This window comes from Pectinophora gossypiella, chromosome 12 (genome assembly GCF_024362695.1).
Source record: "Pectinophora gossypiella chromosome 12, ilPecGoss1.1, whole genome shotgun sequence".
Classification (NCBI taxonomy): Eukaryota; Metazoa; Arthropoda; class Insecta; order Lepidoptera; family Gelechiidae; genus Pectinophora; species Pectinophora gossypiella.
In genome coordinates, this window is record NC_065415.1 from 12726401 (window position 1) to 12745863 (window position 19463).

The 19463-nt window shown below is 38.1% G+C and overlaps 2 protein-coding genes across 2 annotated transcripts; one reads left to right on the forward strand and one right to left on the reverse strand.

The window, feature by feature from the left end:
- Positions 1 to 15003, reverse strand: LOC126371197 (RNA polymerase-associated protein CTR9 homolog). The gene is made up of 19 exons (XM_050016444.1): positions 14843 to 15003; positions 14656 to 14754; positions 14229 to 14468; positions 13837 to 14105; positions 13181 to 13376; positions 12184 to 12411; positions 11464 to 11670; positions 10607 to 10761; positions 7458 to 7628; positions 6899 to 7113; positions 6442 to 6599; positions 5665 to 5793; positions 5095 to 5357; positions 3693 to 3903; positions 3121 to 3326; positions 2327 to 2438; positions 1548 to 1804; positions 748 to 1017; positions 1 to 367 (listed from the first exon to the last, which is right to left on the reverse strand). The coding sequence occupies exons 1-19, from the start codon at positions 14876 to 14878 to the stop codon at positions 181 to 183; spliced, it is 3609 nt and encodes a 1202-aa protein (XP_049872401.1). The 5' UTR covers positions 14879 to 15003; the 3' UTR covers positions 1 to 180.
- Positions 15004 to 17029: 2026 nt separating this feature from the next.
- LOC126371231 (crossover junction endonuclease MUS81) lies at positions 17030 to 19429 on the forward strand. The gene is made up of 3 exons (XM_050016499.1): positions 17030 to 18229; positions 18402 to 18825; positions 19015 to 19429. The coding sequence occupies exons 1-3, from the start codon at positions 17208 to 17210 to the stop codon at positions 19348 to 19350; spliced, it is 1782 nt and encodes a 593-aa protein (XP_049872456.1). The 5' UTR covers positions 17030 to 17207; the 3' UTR covers positions 19351 to 19429.
- The last annotated feature ends 34 nt before the right edge of the window (positions 19430 to 19463 follow it).

Consider the following 19463-nt stretch of genomic DNA (forward strand, 5'->3'; position numbering starts at 1 on the left):
TGACTGAAACACATCACCTTAAACAGATACAATTACAGGACTTTTGCATATGGGTGATGGTACAAAATACCCATTATATATTACAATACATAAATTCAAAGTATTAAACTGTCAATTTCAGAGCTTCAAAAACCTAAGAGAATTCCTCTCATGTAATATGTTTAATATTTACAAGTTAGCCTAAGCTTCGTCCTCACTAGCCGAGACAGACTTTCTAGAAACAGGTGTCTCGGGTCGCGACCCGTGTCTGGATCCGGAACCGGACCTAGAGCCGGAACCACTGCGAGAACCGCTCTTAGACCTAGACCGAGACCTGGATACGCTCTTCGATCGGGACCTCGACTTGGAACGGGACTTGCTTTTAGACCTGTCGACAAATAATAGATAGATAAGATACTTTATTGAGAACAATGGACACAAAATACAGAGATAAGTACAACATAATTATACAGAAAAGCACAACAGGCGACCTTATTACTCATGCAGAAATTTCTTCCAGGCAACCTTAATAGCATTTTTTTTTAATCATAAAGCTACTTATGACATTAAACTTATTCATAATGTGTATGAATAGTTGAAAAACTTAAATTTTATTTAATTTGACAGTTCTTAAAATAGAGCCATCCTTCATTGTATACGATAAATGAAAGAAAGAAATAGAGTTTAGTTTTAGAACTGTGAAAAAACAAAATTAAGTTTGTCAGAACCGGTACTGTTATTGTATTATTTTAATAACACGATAATTACCTGGATCGCGATTTAGACCTGCTCTTGGATCTGGATCGGCTTTTAGACCTTGATCGGCTCTTTCCTGACCTCGACTTAGATCTGCTTTTGGATCGCGACTTAGATCGGCTTTTGGATCGCGACTTGGATCGGCTTTTCGACCTCGATTTGGATCTGCTTTTAGATCGGGATCCGGCTCTGGATCTGGATCCACTCTTCGACCTGGATCGAGACTTCGACCGGCTTTTACGACCTCTTGAGCCTGAGCGGGACCGACTTCGGGATTTTGACCTGCAACAACACATTTGGATAAGCAAACCGCAAAAAAAAAATTGTTTACTTGGCCTAAGACTTGGGGTTTCAAATTTTGACGTAGCTTATCCTCTGATAGCCAACATGCTCCCTGTTGATTAACTTTTCCTTATCTTCTAATTATAAGTCTAATCTTGGGCTTTTCCATGACGTTACTTATTTTTATTTACAACATTTTCTTTCCGATCTCGGAAATAAAAATATAACAAAATAAATATAAACACTATGATTTTACAGTTAAACGATGCGCAAATGGTTTGTAAAAAAATAACCAAAACAATGTTTGTTCACTCAAACAGTATGGGGAACTGTCAAAATTTAAGAACACTCAACAGTAGCGACACCTGATGGGAAAAATAGGCAGCTTTATCCTCATTCATCTAAAAAACAATATCACAATTTGACAATGCGCATATTTTAAAAGTAAGTGCGCAATATCAACAAATATCACATGACAATATTGCTTTTTTAAGATGTTTCTAACGTGGCTTAAACCTCACAAATCTAACCTGTCACTGTCAGAAGCGGACATGATCCTCTTGCGTGGCTTGTTCCGCGGCGGGCTCCTGCTGCCACTCCCACTTCTACTGCCGCTCCTGCTGCTTCCCGACCGAGCTCTGCCCCTGGACCTCCCCGAGGCTTCAGAATCCGACTCGGACGTGGAGATAGTTTCTTTAGACACGATCTTCGCGCGTTGTTTCGCACTGAGCTTCTCTTCTGCGGCCTTCGCTTTCGCTTTTTCACGGCGGCCGATGCCTTTTTCACCCTGGAAAGGATAGCGAGTGAAGGTAATTGTTCCCTGTTAAAGAACAGCCTTACCAGCAGTACCTTATTTTCGTTTAATCACATATCGACCCGTTAAAAATAGTTTATTAAGGACCTCGCTATTCGTTACCGTGTCACTAAGACCCTATATGTTGTTTGTGCAATACAGTATTATTGAACAATTGACTTTAATAAAATAAAGTGTAAGCACACTGTGGTATATCTATGATGTTTACCTATGGGTCACAGATGTCATTCGAATATTGTTTTCTGTTCCCAATAAAAATGCAAGATTTCACCGCCGTTTATACACGTTAACAGTCCCCATACAAAATGTTTTGACCCGCATATTACTTTTTTATACATCCTGTTAAAAATGTAAATAATCATAAATGAAACACGTGCGTGGCTGGTCGTTTCTTAGTGACCCATGTATGGGTCACGGACGTATGGAGCTAGTCCACCGTGACCCGTATATGGGTCACTGGACCGTCAACGTGTTAATTGAATATATTACACATACCCTCTTCTTGCCTCGCTTGCTGGGCGGCGCGTCGCTGTCGCTACCGGAGCGCCGGTCGCGGCGCTTCTTGGAACGCCCTTTGCGCTCGCCTTTACGCTTCTTTGGCTCTCGTCTATGATAACATACAATTATAATATTACTACAATCACATCTAAAAAAAGAAAGAATATAGGATCACGCCGTATCCCCAAAGGGGTAGGCAGAAATGTATAGCTAACTATAGCGGTATTTATATTATTAGAACCCTGGCAGCCCACTTGGTAAAACGCTTTCCTCTCACTTTGAGGTCGACGGTTCAATCCAGCACAGGACTAAACCAATAATTGTCGAATTTGATTTCGAATTCATGCGTCATCAAAGGCTAGCAATGGCGGATTGAACATACCTTGTTTTGATGTACCATGCAAATATCGCGCTATTGATAAACTAATAACAACATGTTACGCGACAGTACCTAAAGGGAATCGCTGACATATGACGACACTGCACACGGCACCATTATTTTGCCTATGCTATATAATTTCGCAATATGAAGTAAACTGCTGATGCTGCGCCTCGTGCCTCGTGCCTGCTGGCCTACGTGACGACCCCGGCGCTCCACTTCGATACTCACATCGGTCGAGTCAATAGGCTTTAGTTATAAGTTAATAATTATTTACTTTGTAATACATTTAAATTTAATTAAATAGTTTAGAAATCTTTTCGGTTTTTTTTTGAGTCCTCCGGCTACAGCCTACGTAATTAACACGTAAACAAATATGGCCGCCGAATGTGTTTTATGTATGTTTACTCACCCTTCTTCCCTCGGGCGGTCGCTGCCACTACCGGAGTCCGAGACATACTCGTCGCGGCGCCGCCCGCGGCCCTTAGATTTCTGTTCGAGCGGCATGTCGGCGAACAGTAGAGCGTTCTTTGTCTTCTCTTTGTATTCCTGTCGCTTCTGTAACATTTCCACTGTGGACTTCTGTTGTTCCTCCTCGCGACGGCGGCGTTCGTCTTCCTGTTGAAGAGTTTTATTATTAATCTTTTGTTTCATAGTTAATGGACGTTTCATTTTCATGTGTACGGCATTATAGACGGCGGAGATGGGAGATGGAAGTAAATTAAAACATTGTTATATCTTCCTGTGAAAACAGGAAAACTAACACAGTTGTCTCGAATTTTACAGACGGCGATACGGCTCACTGCCTATCGCGTTGGTATAACAGAAAGCTCGGTGAGGTGTGGGTACTTAGTCTATCTTGTGACGGATGTACCGTACAGGAGCCAGAGTTGTGACGTTCATTAGCATAGTGATGTATCAGTCGAGATTAGGCAAATCGATTATTTTCTATCGAACACTAAATAAGTATAACTAATAACAAACCTGTTGCTTCCTGAATGCTTCCCTCTGTTCTCTCTGTCTGTCTCTGAGCGTGACCTCTTCGTCGTGTTGTCGTCTCGCTCTAGCCACGTGCCACTGCGCTTGTGAGAGCAGGTCGGCGCATTGCCTGGCCTCGGCGCCGGCGGCCGTGGGCTCGTAGCGGGCCCGCTCGGCCCCCTCCCCGCCTTCTGCTGACGCTAGGCGTTGGAAGTATCTGGGGAGATGGAAGTAAATTAAAACACTGTTTGTATTTGTACCATTTTTATAGCGAATAAATGAATTATGTATTCTTCAAAAGAGTAATAATTAGTACAGACTGTTATTGGAGAAATACATACAAATTGTAATTTAACTGTTAATTATATTTAATTATAATTGCACGAAAAAAAATGGAATCGTGTAGGTATGTATTTAATGATTTTCCAAAACTGAAACTTTGTAGTATTTGCCGAGCATTTACATTTACATCTTATGAATGAAAATTTAATCCTATTTTCTCAAAAAATAATTGAACGTGAAGGAAGCGAGAGAAGTGTGATCGAAGCAAATGGAATTCCATATAATTGCTTATCTTGATGGGAAATAGATGTGAGTTTATTCAAATTCAAAAATATCTTTATTCAGTTGGTAACATAGTTACACTTTGAATCGTCAATTTTTACATAACGAACGTCTCATCCGCCTAAAACTACTGCAGCTTCTCACAACCTGTATAGCCGGGGAAAAGAAGCTGCAAGAAAAACCTCGGCACAGGGCCCTAGACGTTCTTTAAAAAAAATAAAAATAAACAAAATATTGATATACAATTGAGTAATTTAGCTGCCTAATATCAGTTCTCAGACCGTTAATCCCATGCATTCATATCTTCTAAATAATCACTAACTTTATAATAACCTTTTTTGTAAAGTTTTTGTTTAACTACTGTCTTAAAGCAGTTGAAAGGCAAATTCTGAATGTCAATGGGAATCTTATTGTAAAAACGTATACATTGCATTATGTATAGCGGTAATTAGACTAATCCATTGTACCCGATCCATCGAGGTCACGAGCTCAGCGATAGCTCAAGATCGTGGTTACCATGGTTACGGACACCAATTTGTTTAACAAAAGCGAGTCTACGCGATCTAGCAGGGCTAACATGCGCAACATGATAAAATTATCGATCGATTCAATAAATCTTGTCGAAATCGATAAGTTTTTTCCCAAACATGCTTGTCACGTTTGCTCGTATTTTGACAGAACGACATGACCTATTTGGGTTCGACAAAACGACATAATTATATCGTCAGAATCGATAAAGGGACCGTGACAAAATTGTATACTGATCGCTGACGCAACGGGCAGGATAGATCGGGTAGCCCAACAACCGCTGTGTACGCATGTGTCGTGTAAAACAAGCACTGACTTGTGTGAGACTTGCAGCTCGTGCACGGCGCGCAGCACGACGTCGAGCGAGGAGCGCTCGTCCTTGAGCACGTGCGCGGCCAGGCGGCGCAGCGTGAGCGCCGTGTTGTAGAGCAGCGCGGCGTCGTGCGGCGCCACGCGGCGCGCGCGCAGCAGCGCCCCGCGCGCCGCCTGTGGCCGCGCCGCCAGCCCGTGCGCGCGCGCCAGCCACGTCAGCCACTCCACGTCGTGGTGCATGCGGAACTTGCGCACGCAGTTCTCGTACTGCGGGGAATTACATTCTACATTTGTGGCTCACGGTTGCTTGCCATGCTCACTTAGTAAGTAAATAGTAGCCGGGACGGGCAGCTTAACGTGCCCCCCTAAGCACGAATCATCTTACTTTTACGGCTTAGCACCATAAGCGCGCAACTCTTTTTATCGCCTCGACATACGTCACCCGTCACTCTCTCACAGTATTGCACAGAAAGAGACAGACTTTCTCGCGGCGAAAAAAAGTCGCGTGCTTACGGTAACGTTTAGTAAAAAGTAACTGATTTGACTAGTTGGAAACTACCTTATACTGACTCACCATCTGTATAGCGTTAATGTACTGTTTCTGCTCGACGTAGATGTGCGCTATGTTCATCCACACGTCGGGGAAGTCCGCCGTAGCCTCGCGCACTTGAGCGAAGATGTCGCGGGCTTCGTTCACGCAACCCTGGACAAGCATTTTATGATATAATTCGCAGGTATACCAGATACAGGGTTTCCTGTGTATTTTATTTCGTGTGTTTGTGTATGCACTGCTGTTATATACCATAATAAATCATCATTATCCTAGGGCCCTAGCATTTAGGGCCCTATCTTTTTAACAGAAGCGACTGCCTGTCTGACCTTCCAACCCGTTAAGAGAGAACCAGCCCAATACAGGTTAGGTCACATAACACCGAAAATACATTTCTCGGGAATGTGGGTTTCCTCACGATGTTTTCCTTCACCGCTGAGCATGTGATAATCATTTATGATCCAAACATGAATTCGAGAACAAATTCGACAATCGTTGGTTTTGGCCCTGGATTCGATTCTGCGACCTCGAAGTGAGACGCAAGTCTACCAACTGGGCTACCACGGCTCTCATGGGGTGTTTTAGTATATACCATAATAAATAAATGGATTAAATAAGTTACTTAAACAATTGTGTTGTTGTATGTACCTGTAATTGGCTTATGTAACAGTCCATAGCTGATGTAATTTTTATTTAAATGATTTATGAGCTGTGTCTTCCCCCTCAGTATTGTCATTAATACCATGTATAATCTGTTATTGTTACTTTTGTAGATAAATAAATTTAAAAAAAGTATCTTACCTTATGCGCCAACACGCAGCCTATGCCGTTAGCCGCCCATATGTTCTTGGGGTCGTTCTTGAGCACTTGCTTGTACATGGCGAGTGCCCGCTCCTGGTGACGCTTCTCTCTGTCCTTCTCGCGACACGGCTGGTGCAGGGTTTGTAGCCACACGTTACCTGGGAAGGATGAGGAGAATTATTACGACATTCTAAACAGAGTCCAATTTGGTAAACGGACTTGGTGGAGATTCGACTTTATGAGTTGGAATTCACGTTTGGATCATAGATTGATATCACATGGTTTCCAGAATTTGTATCCGGGTATATCCGGGAAAGGGTATTCAGAGGTACTTACATCGATGGCAAGATGAACTAAGAACCTCACACTTCACCGAGCTTTATGTTAGACCAACGTGATAGGTGTTGAGCCGTATCGCCGTCTATAATGGTCGAGCCAACTGTCTTAGTGAACTTACCAAGAGCAATAAGCGAGTAAGCGTCGTTGGAAGTAGAAGAGTTCTGCAGTATCCGCTCGAACTTCTTCTGCCCAGGCCCCCACTCCTGCTGGGCGAGATGCAGGTTGCCTAGCAACGACCACGTGTCAGGGTGCTCTGTGTTCACTTTCAGGGCCTCCTTGAACCAATCTGACGCCTCGTAGATCTGACCCTTGTCCCGCGCCATACAGCCTAACCTGTAGGGTATATTTATGTCAATAAAAACTCAAATTACGTAACATAACATGCTCATGACTTCGAGAACTAAGCACTTACCTCACCGAGCTTATTGTTAGACCAACGCGATAGGTGGTGGGCTGTATCGCCGTTTATAGTAGTCGAGCCGAGGTCACAAACCCAAATCAACTCAAATTATTTGTTGGAAAATCGATTTGAATGCTTTCAGCTAATCCTAACATTGCCTATTATACAAGTTTCCGTTTCTCGACATTGTCGTCAACTAACTTAAGTAACACGCAGACGATGTCCAAATGAGTGCCTTCGAGATACGAAAGAATAATAACATATTAGCAAATCTTACCTCAGATAGCAATCGATGTAATTAGGATGTTCTTTCAAGATGTCCTTGTAAAGTTTCTCGGCTTTGTTGTAGATACATAGAGCTTCGTTCAGCCGAGCTAAGTTGTACATAGTGGTGACGGCTATGGAGTTGTAGTATTGGGCGTCTAGTGTTTCCGCATCTGCCTTTTCTCTGAAATAATGTATTGAAAAATTGATGGATAGATACTTATTTATTACGGTCCATCGACAGTAGTACATACAAACACACAATAGAATGCTTGCCAATTGGGTTGTGCACTAGGTTCAAGATAAATAATAAAATTTTGATTACTAAATAAAGACAAATGTCAAACTAACGAATAACATTTTCTTTTTTCTATTTATGAATTTTAATCAAGACGAACGTAATCGACATTTTTTCACGTTTTTCTATGACGTCACAATGTGCTTTTTCATATAAATTCCATAGTAATTTCGTGTTTTGACGTTTAGCAAAAAGTAACTGATTTGAATAGTTGGAAACTAGCCTATTATGGACGCACACAACATCGAATAGCAATTCATTTTTTATATATCGCACATCTAGTTCTTTAAGGTCATAAATGTAATTTTTTAAATTTTACAGTAGAGCGCTTTAACGATTTTTGTTTTGCCATATCTACGTTAATTACTAAGTTAAATCAATTTCAGATTTTTTGACATTTATGACTTTTAAGAACTAGATGTGCGATATATAGAAGATAAAACTTATGTATTAGAAACTCTGATTTATCCAGGAAATAATAAGGGAGATAAAGTGAATTCTTATTCAGAGGTAAAACATATAGGTACATCAATTAAAATCTTCGTCACGGATTAAACCAATTTCGAAAATGTTTACGATATGTACCGTTTACAGCTGTTTTACACGTACACGATAAGAAAAACGAATCATTTTTTCATGGTCGCATGATTGAAATCGCGTAGAGCCGTGGTAGACCAGTTGGAAGAATGCTTGACTCTCACTGTAAGGTTCGAATCTAGCCCGGACCTAAACCCTAACTTTCGAAATTGTTTTTCTAATTCATGTTTGAATCATAAATAATTATCACATGCACAGTGGGTGAAGGAAAAACATCGTGAGGAAACCCACGTACCTGAAAAATACCTTTCGGAGGCATTTGACCTAAACTGTATTGGGCTGGTTTTCTCTTCGCGGGTTGGGGGGAGGACAGGCAGTAGCTTTTGTAAAAAACCGGATCTGTAAATCTTCAGGTTAGGTGAGCGGACCCTGTTGAAACGCTACTTGTTTTGGGAAATCGAGCGTACCTACCTAACACGATCTAACTCCTAGGTAGTTCTACGAACACCGGAAGTCAGTATCATTACCGCAGCGCAAAAATATCCTAGATTTCTTTTTGCAAATATCCAGTTAGAGGTTATGTATGTCGCCAACTTAAAGTTCCAACTGGATATTTGTAAAAAGAGAAGAAGAGAATTGACCACCGATGTTCGAATATTTGCCGTGATGCAACCAATACTGACGGAACTGCAGGTTATCAGCCAAAGATACAGTTGATCCTTTATGAGCCTCTTATGTATGGCACACCCCGGCTACACCATACAAAAATCTTTCTTATCGTGTGGCGCCTTACCACGTAAGTGTGAGACGGACAGTGCGTGAGCTTCCATTTAGACTAAAGTAAGACCCAGAGGGGGTGAGGTAAATGTACCTCGGCAACCGATACGAATAACTGCGGGGCGGAAAGTTACTTTTTTATTTTTATTATTTGGGACAACAACAGCATAATTACTTATCAATTACTCGAAATTACAATTAATTGCCAAAAGAGCTATCCACTTTTAAATCATAACAAAATGAGAACAGTAGCGTTACATTTACAACATTATTAGAGATTTATAACATAACAAATACTTTATTGCACAAACAGGAAAAAACTAAATACAAAACAAAAGAGAAATAAAATGAGTATAATTATTGCTAAGTAGCAATCTCTTCCAGGCAACCTTTAAGTATAGGAGATATTGAATATTATGTAATATAGCGTGATAGTGCAGCATGGAAATACTTGTACGTATAAAAATAAATACACTTTCGACTACATATACTACATAATAATAATACACATAATTATAATTTTTATAATAAATATCACTACTTAAACTACTACATATACTATGGAAGAAAAGGAGTAGATAGATTAGAAATAGAGGTCAGGAAATGCGCCTTGACTTGGCCTTTAAAGGACTCCAATGATTATGCACAAGCTAAAAAAAGTTTATTGTTAAAAGTTTGTTTGTTTGTTAAGTTTAGTTACCGTTCTATACCTAGTATTACTCTTTACTCTGTGATTTTGATGCAAGCGAAGGATCGTTTTAAGTGGAATTCCGTTGTTTTCGCCTATCGAAATATGCTTGAGCTTATGTATCTGTGTGTATAATGTTATGTAGGGTTATTGCAAAATGTATCCTGGCGCATTTCCAACACCTATTTCTCTTCCATCTGCTTCTAGTAATTATCGTCAAAATTCTTTCTTGTGGCGAGCGGGTAGCAGATTCAATAAGTTATCAAAAGAGTTGGATGTTGATTTATTCAACACTACTCCACTGTCACTAAGACGTCAGCTGAGTAACAACTTTTTTATTTAAAATCTGTATTTGTCTACCGGCATAATTATTTTATGTTCTTGTCATTTTGTGTCTACTATGTTTGGAAGCGTAATGCGTGACGATTTGAGCGAGCGTAATGATGACAAATCTTTTGTCAGCCACCAGCGGCTGGCTTTACCTATTATGTTTTTTTTGGTGAAAACCTGTAATTGGCTATTTGTTTGTATTTTTGAATCTAAATTGTATTGTCTTGTAAGCTGTTGGTTTTCCAAATAATAAATAAATAAATAAATGTATTACTATAACTCATACAGCGTTACTACAAAACAGAGACTAAAAGATAAACTATGTTTAAAATATAATCCGTATACGAAAAAGGTCCCGAAGGCGCGGCGCTACTGTCGCAGATTCTGCATAGAATTATTATGACTTGTTAAGTTAGTTTCATTAAAATCCGCCGACTTCTTTCGTGGCGCGAAATACTATTTCAAACCTAGTTTATTTTTTGTTTGTGTTTTGTAGTAACACTGTTAGTCTTTAAAAGAATTAAACACTCACCTTTCCAATGCTTCTTCCAGATATGTCTTTGCCTCGTTAAGGTTTCCTAGTCTATAGTGCAAGGCAGCCACATTGTTTAAGATTTCCGCGGGAATATCTGCGTTTACTTTCTCTTTAAGGATCTTCATAGCTGTGCTGTATGCGTTTAGTGATCCCTGGGAGATAAATGAGATAATTAAATACTTAATTTAGCTTAAACCAATGATTGTTTGGATCATAAATGATTATCACATGCTCAGCGGTGAAGGAAAACATCGAGAGGAAACCCACATTCCCGGGAAATGCATTTTTCAGGGCTAGTTTTCCTTTCGCGGGTTGAAAAGTCAGATAGACAGTCGCTTCTGTAAAAACCGGATCTGTCAAATCTTCAGGTTAGGTAAGCAGACCTTGTGAAAAATGGGATAATGGTAGACAGATGATGAAATACTGAGTTTGGCCACCCGTGTAGTCTAATAATAATAGATATGCATAACATAACACGTTAAATATGTATACTGCAGGGTCTGCACGGCAACTGCGCCGCGCGCGGTGCGAATTATATCGAGGGTTTCGACCAATAGACGCAGGGAATGCTATCTACATGGATATATGTCGTACGGCTATTGGTCAAAGCCCTCGATATAATACGCGCCGCGCCGATTTCGAGAGAAATCGTTTAATGTATGTAGTTTACTTATCACTTCTAAGCTTGAAGTATTAATCAATTCAAAAAATCTAAGACATTAAATTCCTAAAAAGTGATCAAACATATGAACTGATCATACAATCTGAAGACTGCATGCAATTGATTAACGGAGATTTTTATTGAACAGTAGTGGATGAATATGGGTTGATGAAGATACTAAAAAAAATATTACCTGTAAGTCATTCTGTTCCAAAATCTGCGCCAACTCGATCCACGCCTCGACGTCATCTGGGAACTGTTCAGTGACTTTCTTCAAGTGCTGCCGCGCTATATCACGTTTGGATTGTGAAGGAGAGTTGGCATATAGAGATCCTAATATCTTCATCGTTTCGTAGTTGCCCGGCTGTGCCTTTAGAACTTTCTCGAAGCATTGCGCCGCCTGAAATGTTGAGTTCTAATTATACCTCATAAAACGTTGCATGATTAAAATGATATATATTTTGTCCCTTTCGTACTAAGCTATAAACCGTCAGTGCGAAAGAGATATCTATCGTCTCTGTCGCACTAAGCGATGTGCCTACTATATCCCTGTCCTGCTCTCTATCTCTCATTCTTATCGTGCTACGTTTTAAAAGGTATAATTTGAAAGTTTCTCTTTTACGCCGAATTGTTTTTGTATAATTTATTGGAAGCCGCTTTACGATTACACCTTAAGATTAGTTGCTCTAATTAAGCTCAACACGACGAATTGCGCGAATGATCAAGGTTATCACAGATTGTTAAAATAATCATATCCATTAAAAAAATCATCTTTATTCAGTAGGTAATATAGTCCCACTTTCAATCGTCAATTTTTACATAACAAACGTCTTATCCGCCTAAAGTATAGCCAAGGAAAAGTAGCTGCAAGAAAAACCTCGGCAACAAAATAAAAAGTGAAAAATAAACTTACATTCTCAGTATCACCTCTGTAGATATACATCTGTCCTAATCCGTAATGTGGTAGCACAAAGTTGGCCGGAGCAAATTGTGTGGCTTGGTAGTAATACTGGAAGGCTTGGTCGCAGTCCCCTTGTGCGTGGAATGCTCTCGCCAAGTGGTGACAGCTCTCAGCCCGCATTGCCTCATTCTCAGTGTTGTGAAACGCATGTAAGGCTAAATGCTGGACTTTACTGTAGTCCTGTTGGGAATAATGTTGCATTAACAACAAGAAAATAACTAATGATTTTTGTTTTGTTGTTTACTTTTGTTTTTGTGTGTTGTGTTTTGTTGTAAATTTTCTCTTTGTAAGAACATAAATGTTGTGGTGGCAAAAAGTTGGAACAATCAACTTAACATAGCTTTTCTTTAAAAACATAAGTTTCTTAACACATTGGTTTTGTAAAGATAGTCTCAAAAATTTAAGACATTATTTTTACAAATACCAATCAAGGAAACAAGCAATAATTATTTATTTATATTAACATAATTGTCTGCTTGTTTTGTACCTGACTTTATTACACTTTGACATTTAATATCATTATGTCTAGGTCAAAAATAAATTGACACATGTTAATTACTAAATTACTCATCATCAGCATCATTAATTGAAGAAGCACTCTCTTGTTGGTGTAGCATTCTCTGTGCTACTTTTGGAAAGGGAAGGCTTAGGGATAAATGGGCAGTGGTTTCCCTCTTGCATTCCACCCCCTAAACTACTACAAGACTAAAACTAATATAAAGCATTCTTTTTTTTTCTATTATTCCCTAATTTTAATTTACAAAACACAATAGTAGGTTACATTATGTTTTTCTTTGACATAACGTGTACCTGTTTTAAACAAATTCCATAAAAATTTGGTTTGATGTTTAGTAAAAATAACTGACACTGCTTAAATAGAAACCACCCAATCTCAACACCAATTTACTTATTTCCTACTACAAAAATCACTAATACAAATTGTACTTACCTTTTTGAAGAAGAAATGATTAGCCAAGTGGTTCAAAACCATTGGGTTTTTGGGATCAATAGCGTAGGCTTTTGACAACATTATCACGGCCATTTTATTTGACTCGTTCTCCTGTAGATTTAGCTTCAAGATTGACAGACCGACTAGAGCGCCCACACATTGTGGGTCCAGTTGTAATGCTCTTTCAAACGCCATCCTATAAGAGAGAGTACATAATATTTTATACCGGATCAATGGATTTGGTTGTAACAGTTATGTGAATGTGAAATCCCCATTGAATTACAGTAATACTATAATTACTTTTTGTATGGGTACTAACAACATAATAATAAGTGGAAATATGAAAAAAGATTCCTTATAGTGAAAACCATGTAAGCATCTTTGTGAAAAACCACAGTCTGATGTAATTTTCTTCAGCAGCTTCATTTAATTATTTTTTTAACAGTGATTATTGTGATTTGTTCCCCCGAGATTTGAACCTGGAACCTCCAGATCGTAAGCACAATGCTGAACCACTGGACCACGGAGGCCAAATATGATTTATAGGAAGGCACTTACATAAAATACTAATTTAAAATCTTCATAATTCTGAGTAGGTCCTACTTTGCATGATAAATAGAAAGAAATATAAGTAATAAATAGAATGGGTAACTTACCTAGCTTTCTCTTGGTTATTCAATTTCATAAAACAATGTCCCATTCCCAATCTTAAAGCTGCAGGACTATCAGGGTTGGTACGTAGGGCCTTCTTATAGAAAGCTAGGGCTCCTCTGTAGTCCTTCCGGTTGAAGGCAATGCACGCTTTACCCAATAATGATGGCACATTGTTCGGGGACTGGTTGAGTACGAAATTGAACTGTGCATCTGCCTGTTCCATCTTATCACCTTCGAGGAGGCAGAAGTAAGCTCGGCCAAGGAGATGGTTCTAGAAATAAATATGTATTTAGTAAGTACATAATATTTTTTAAAACACAATCATAACCAAATTCCAAATCTGATGTTGTTATCTGAATTGTTTGTCCTAGGTACACAAAAATATTGTACTTACTTGATCATACATGATGATTTTATCAGCCATAGTGTAAAGGAGTGTGGCTTTTGTGAACAACTCCTTCTTCTTGTCTTTCAACTTCTCTTTATTGGCTTCCTGGACATAGTAAGCAGCCAACATGTCCAGGGCTCGCATCTGATCTCTCTCGAAGTCCCTGTAGTCGATATTCGCGTCCACACGGGACGCCTCCAGTATCTTGAGGAAGTCATCGATCTTTTTTTGTTTATAATACGCAAGCTACAACATAAAATAACACAAATTATTTTGCGAGACTACCAAGTGTCGCAATTTAAACCACACGTTGAATTTAAATACCACATGGGAATATCAAAGCAGAAACAAAGAAAACAAATCAATTTTGTGGTATTTTCACGGATATACCTTTAGAGAACGTTGTTTTAGGTTAGGTCTAGAATATACTTACGGCGACATTGATCCAAACATTGAGTTGGGATCGTTCTTGCTGTAATATACTGAGCACTTCATCTCCAGAGGGTAATTGCTCCGGATCCAGCTCAATCACCTAAATAAATACATGAACTTTTTAAGTAAAACACATACGTTTACAATTTTAAACGCAACTTGTGACGTAAAAATTACAAGTTATTTACCTCATCGGTGCTCATCAAAGGAATTTCGAGCGACATTTTAATTCCTTTTATCACTCCCTGGCTTCTAAGTCACAAATAAAAACATATTACATAAAATAACTCAAGAAAAACAACAAGTCAAGCCGACGCGCAACTACACACACCATCTAGCACTAGTTGTCTGTCTGTCAGTGTTGTCACAGAGAGGCAGGGATACCTAGCGTATTAGCGAATAGCGATGCCCGATGCGTATCGATTATATCGATGTTTTTAATCGAACGCGTTAATGCGAATTTAGGCTACATTCACCAAAAATAATACAATGACAGAGGGCTATGTAACAATAATTGTTGCTTGATATTTGGATCAGTCACATATAGAATTATCTTGCTACCATCATCATTTCTCTTTATTTTGTTCCGATAATAATGGGTGGGATGAGTTGTGCCTAGGTGTAAATTAATAACAAGGGTCATCATATAAACCCAAAAACAAAGATAAAAATACATATGTCTAGTATCCATTACAAGGTTAAACCTATAACAACTGTATAGTCTGTACAGCGCCGTAGGTAAGATAATATAAATTGTAATTTTGATGATTTAATACATATTAACGTTATTTTATTATGTACTCGAACAATGCTTTTCTATGTATGTTTAGTTAGGTAATGGACCCGATTCCTAATTTGAATTTAAGTTATACCTATCGTTTTCTTATCCGATTATAATGAATGAATAACCCGGGCGAATCAAAAAGGTATCTCGCTGGTATGCAACCCGTTTGACGTGTGGTGTCAACTTAATTCGGTCGGGTTATTAGCCAATGTAATTTTTTATAGAGTTGTTTTAGATTAATTTGTGCTAATAATTGACGTGTGTTTCATAAGTTTTATGTTTGTCGATTACCAGTCCCTTTCCTTCTCGGCGGATAAGAAAATGACAAATATAACTTAAAATAAAATTAGATGGTGTCTACAGGAATTAGCACCACTATCTTACTTACTCAGTTAATTTCATTACATTGCCATAGCTCCACCAGTAAAACCAAACGTATACCTACTAATCTACTATTTATATTTATTTTTTTGATAAATTCCGTAATTCAAAAGCATACATTCAATGAGCAACATATTTGAGATAAGAATTTTACTTTCAAAATCCAATTATTTGGCAAAATCGATATAAAGGGATACGACATTGACAATATCGATACAAAGCGACGCACGTACATCACTACTACCGTTCCAATGTTGCCAATTCACGTTCGTTTTGTCTGAAAAAAAAGAATAGACAGCAGATAATATTTTAGAAAGATGATGAAACTATCACAGCTCTCTTTCTTCCCTATGGCATCATTTTCTGTAAAAAAGAAACAAACGTAGACAAACACTACTGTCTAGAAATGGTCTTTCTAGAACAATGAAAATCTGAAAAGGCTGTATGAGTTAAGTTCTTAAGTTTTTCTGTCTGTCAAAAATAAATAAAACATGTAGGTAGGTACAAGTGTTGCCGATCTGTGGGGAATTCCCCAAACTTTCAAGTAGCTCTACCTAGCGGGAAAAAATACATTTTTTTAATTTCTGTAAAAAATAAAAAAATGATGGTATTTGCTCTTCAACGTAACGAAAAATATAATTTTGTTAAATTCACCGCAAGTTTCCGTCAAATTTTACTCTCCAGATTCTGCTGGTAAACTTGACGTCAAAATACGGCAGTAGTTGGACGGCAACTTGACCATTATTCTGACGTCAACTTACGGAATAAAAGGCTATCAGGGAAATCAATCAAGACTAGCAGAAATTTGATGTTAAATATCGCGTATTTGTGTTCATACTTAAAATCCCCGCATTTTCCCCGAATTGAAGCTCTCCCCACACATTCCCCAATCAGCTTTGCTTTCCCCGCAGTTTGGGGAATTCCCCACAGATCGGCAACTCTCACAGAGACCGAACTTTACCTACATTTTTGGTTGTTTTATTTCTGTGGGGAATATGTGGGGAATTATCATTTTTCTTTCCCCAAACGTGGGGAATTTCGACAATGCGTTTGGGGATTTTAGCAAATTACTGTCGGCAACACAGGTACCTATGTTTTGAATTTTTTTATTGTTATTGGTTTTGTACACTATTCAACATTATATTTTGTCAATTTATCTCAATCAGAGAGTACTATGCTATCTTACTACCAGGTGTATTACCACAATTGAAAGGCTTTTTTTTGGTCTTTCTGGTCATAAAATCTTATAGTTTGCCGATAAATCTATTGGCTTATAGGGTTGGGTTATTACAATTAAGGAGGTTATAACCACTACGTTTTACAATTTATCTAATGTTTGTGTAATTAGGGTAATTTTAATTAATCATACAAAAAGTGTTTCATATAACATGGAAGATTGTTTAATTACAAATATAGAGGGCAAGCGAGTTACCTTGAAAAGACGCCGGCCGAATCCATTATTCGAAGATTGGCTTACAGAGTTGTATGAAGAAGCCAAAGTTAAGAAAAGTAAATTGGAATTGAAGCTCAAAGAGGCTCTGGAGGCAATTTCTAAATATCCGCTACCATTAGCCAATGGCGCCGAGTGCGCTGTCTTGAAAGGATTTGACAAAAAACTGTGTTTGTTCTTGGATAGACGTATAGAAGCTTATAATAGTCAGCAAACTGAACCACCGCCTGATATAGACTCTGAAGATGTAACGCCTTTAAGACGTAAGACAACTAGAAGCAGTACAGGTTCAACGAAACCCAGTACAAACATAGAATCATCTCACAATACTAGCATAAGTTCTGAAAATGAAAATAAGTCTACTGAACAGTTAAATACTAGCTCAGACTCTACAGGCTCAAAGAATAAAGTATCTAAAACGCGAAAAACATATAAACCTGCATTCAGATCTGGTGGGTATGCCATTCTTATTACATTATTAGAACAGTTAAGAATTAGCCCTGACAACCCAAGTTTGAAAAAAAATGAATTGATTGAAAAGGCCCAGCAACATTGTGATGAATCTTTTACTAGACCAAAACCTGAATCATTTTACACAGCTTGGTCCAATATGAGTAGGATGGTAACTAAAAATCTTGTGAAGCAATCAGGACCAAGAAATGCAGAGTATTCTTTAACTGATGAAGGAATAGCTTTGGCTACTGAACTGCTAGAAGATTCAAAGAACATACCATCTATAAATGATATTGTATTCAATGGTGTGACAGCTTCTTGTCCTGTTACATGCAATGGATCTGTAGAAACTAAACTGCCAAGTAAAACCTCATCACAAAGTAGTCTAGACAGTGGGATATCTGTATCGGAGCCACAGAGGACAGTATCTGATACTGCTACTGTTGTAGAATTAACAGGTGGTTCATTTAATATAGTACTACTTATCGACAAGAATGAAACTAGTGGGTTAGTATTAAAATATTCTTTACATTATTTGATCTACAAAGTTTCAGCAGTATATTCTTTAGAATTTCTTTCACCATAATGAAGGTCTTTAGCAAACATTTGAGTAACAAACAGCAATTGTACCATTGTTATTCTTTTATTCATTAATAAATTAACAATACTTCTTTTTCAGTTCCAAAAACAAAAATGATCCAACAGTGGCTCAGTTTAACAAATATTCAGATTTGAAACATGAGTATAGGAGTTTAAAAGTTGGAGACTTCATGTGGGTGGCCAGGCATAAAGTCAAGAAGCAAGAATTAGTACTACCATACATCGTGGAACGAAAGAGAATGGATGATCTTGGATCTAGCATCAAAGATGGAAGATTCCATGAACAGAAATTCAGATTAAGAAAGTGTGGTGTTCCAAATGTTATTTATTTAGTAGAAAATTTTGGGTCTAACAAACATGTAGGGTTGCCCTTGCAGTCTCTTATGCAGGCTTTAGCTAATACAAGAGTGCATGATGGTTTTAAAATTCACATGACTAATTCCTTAGGAGATTCAGCAAGATTTTTAGCAATTATGACTAAAAGACTCACTATAGAATTTCAGGTAAAGTATCAATTGACTAGGTAGCTACTGTTTGATGTGGGTGCACTCACTTGAAAATATAATCTGTACAGGTTTTAAAAAATACTGATCAGTTGTGCTTGTGCCCCACATCAAGCTGCAGCTGACTTGTTAAATTTATGAATGTTATTTAACTTAAACAATATTAAAGTAAGCCATTTTATGTTGCAGGATAAGCAATTAATAGGAAGTAATTCAGAGTGGAAAGGTGATGAAGAACTGATGAAATTTGATTACTTCAATAAAGCTTCAATCAAGAACAAACCTCTGACAGTCACAGAGACATTTATAAAGCTGTTGTTGCAGTTGAAAGGGGTTTCCGTTGATAAAGCACTGGCCATCACCAAAGTATACAAAACCCCTCGGACTTTGATAATGGAATATGAAAAATGTAGTCGGAAAGAAGGAGAAATGCTCTTAGCCAAGATGAAGTATGGAGACTTAAACCGAAATGTAGGACCCATTGCTAGTAAAGCTATTTATATGTTTTTTGTTTGGAGGGAATAAGCAGAATGTTTAGTTTGAATTATGTCAAGATGGGTTTTTTGTAATTGTGAGAGACTAAATATGATTATTCTAAGTATTAATATGTATACAAATAATTAGCTTTCAAAATTGTG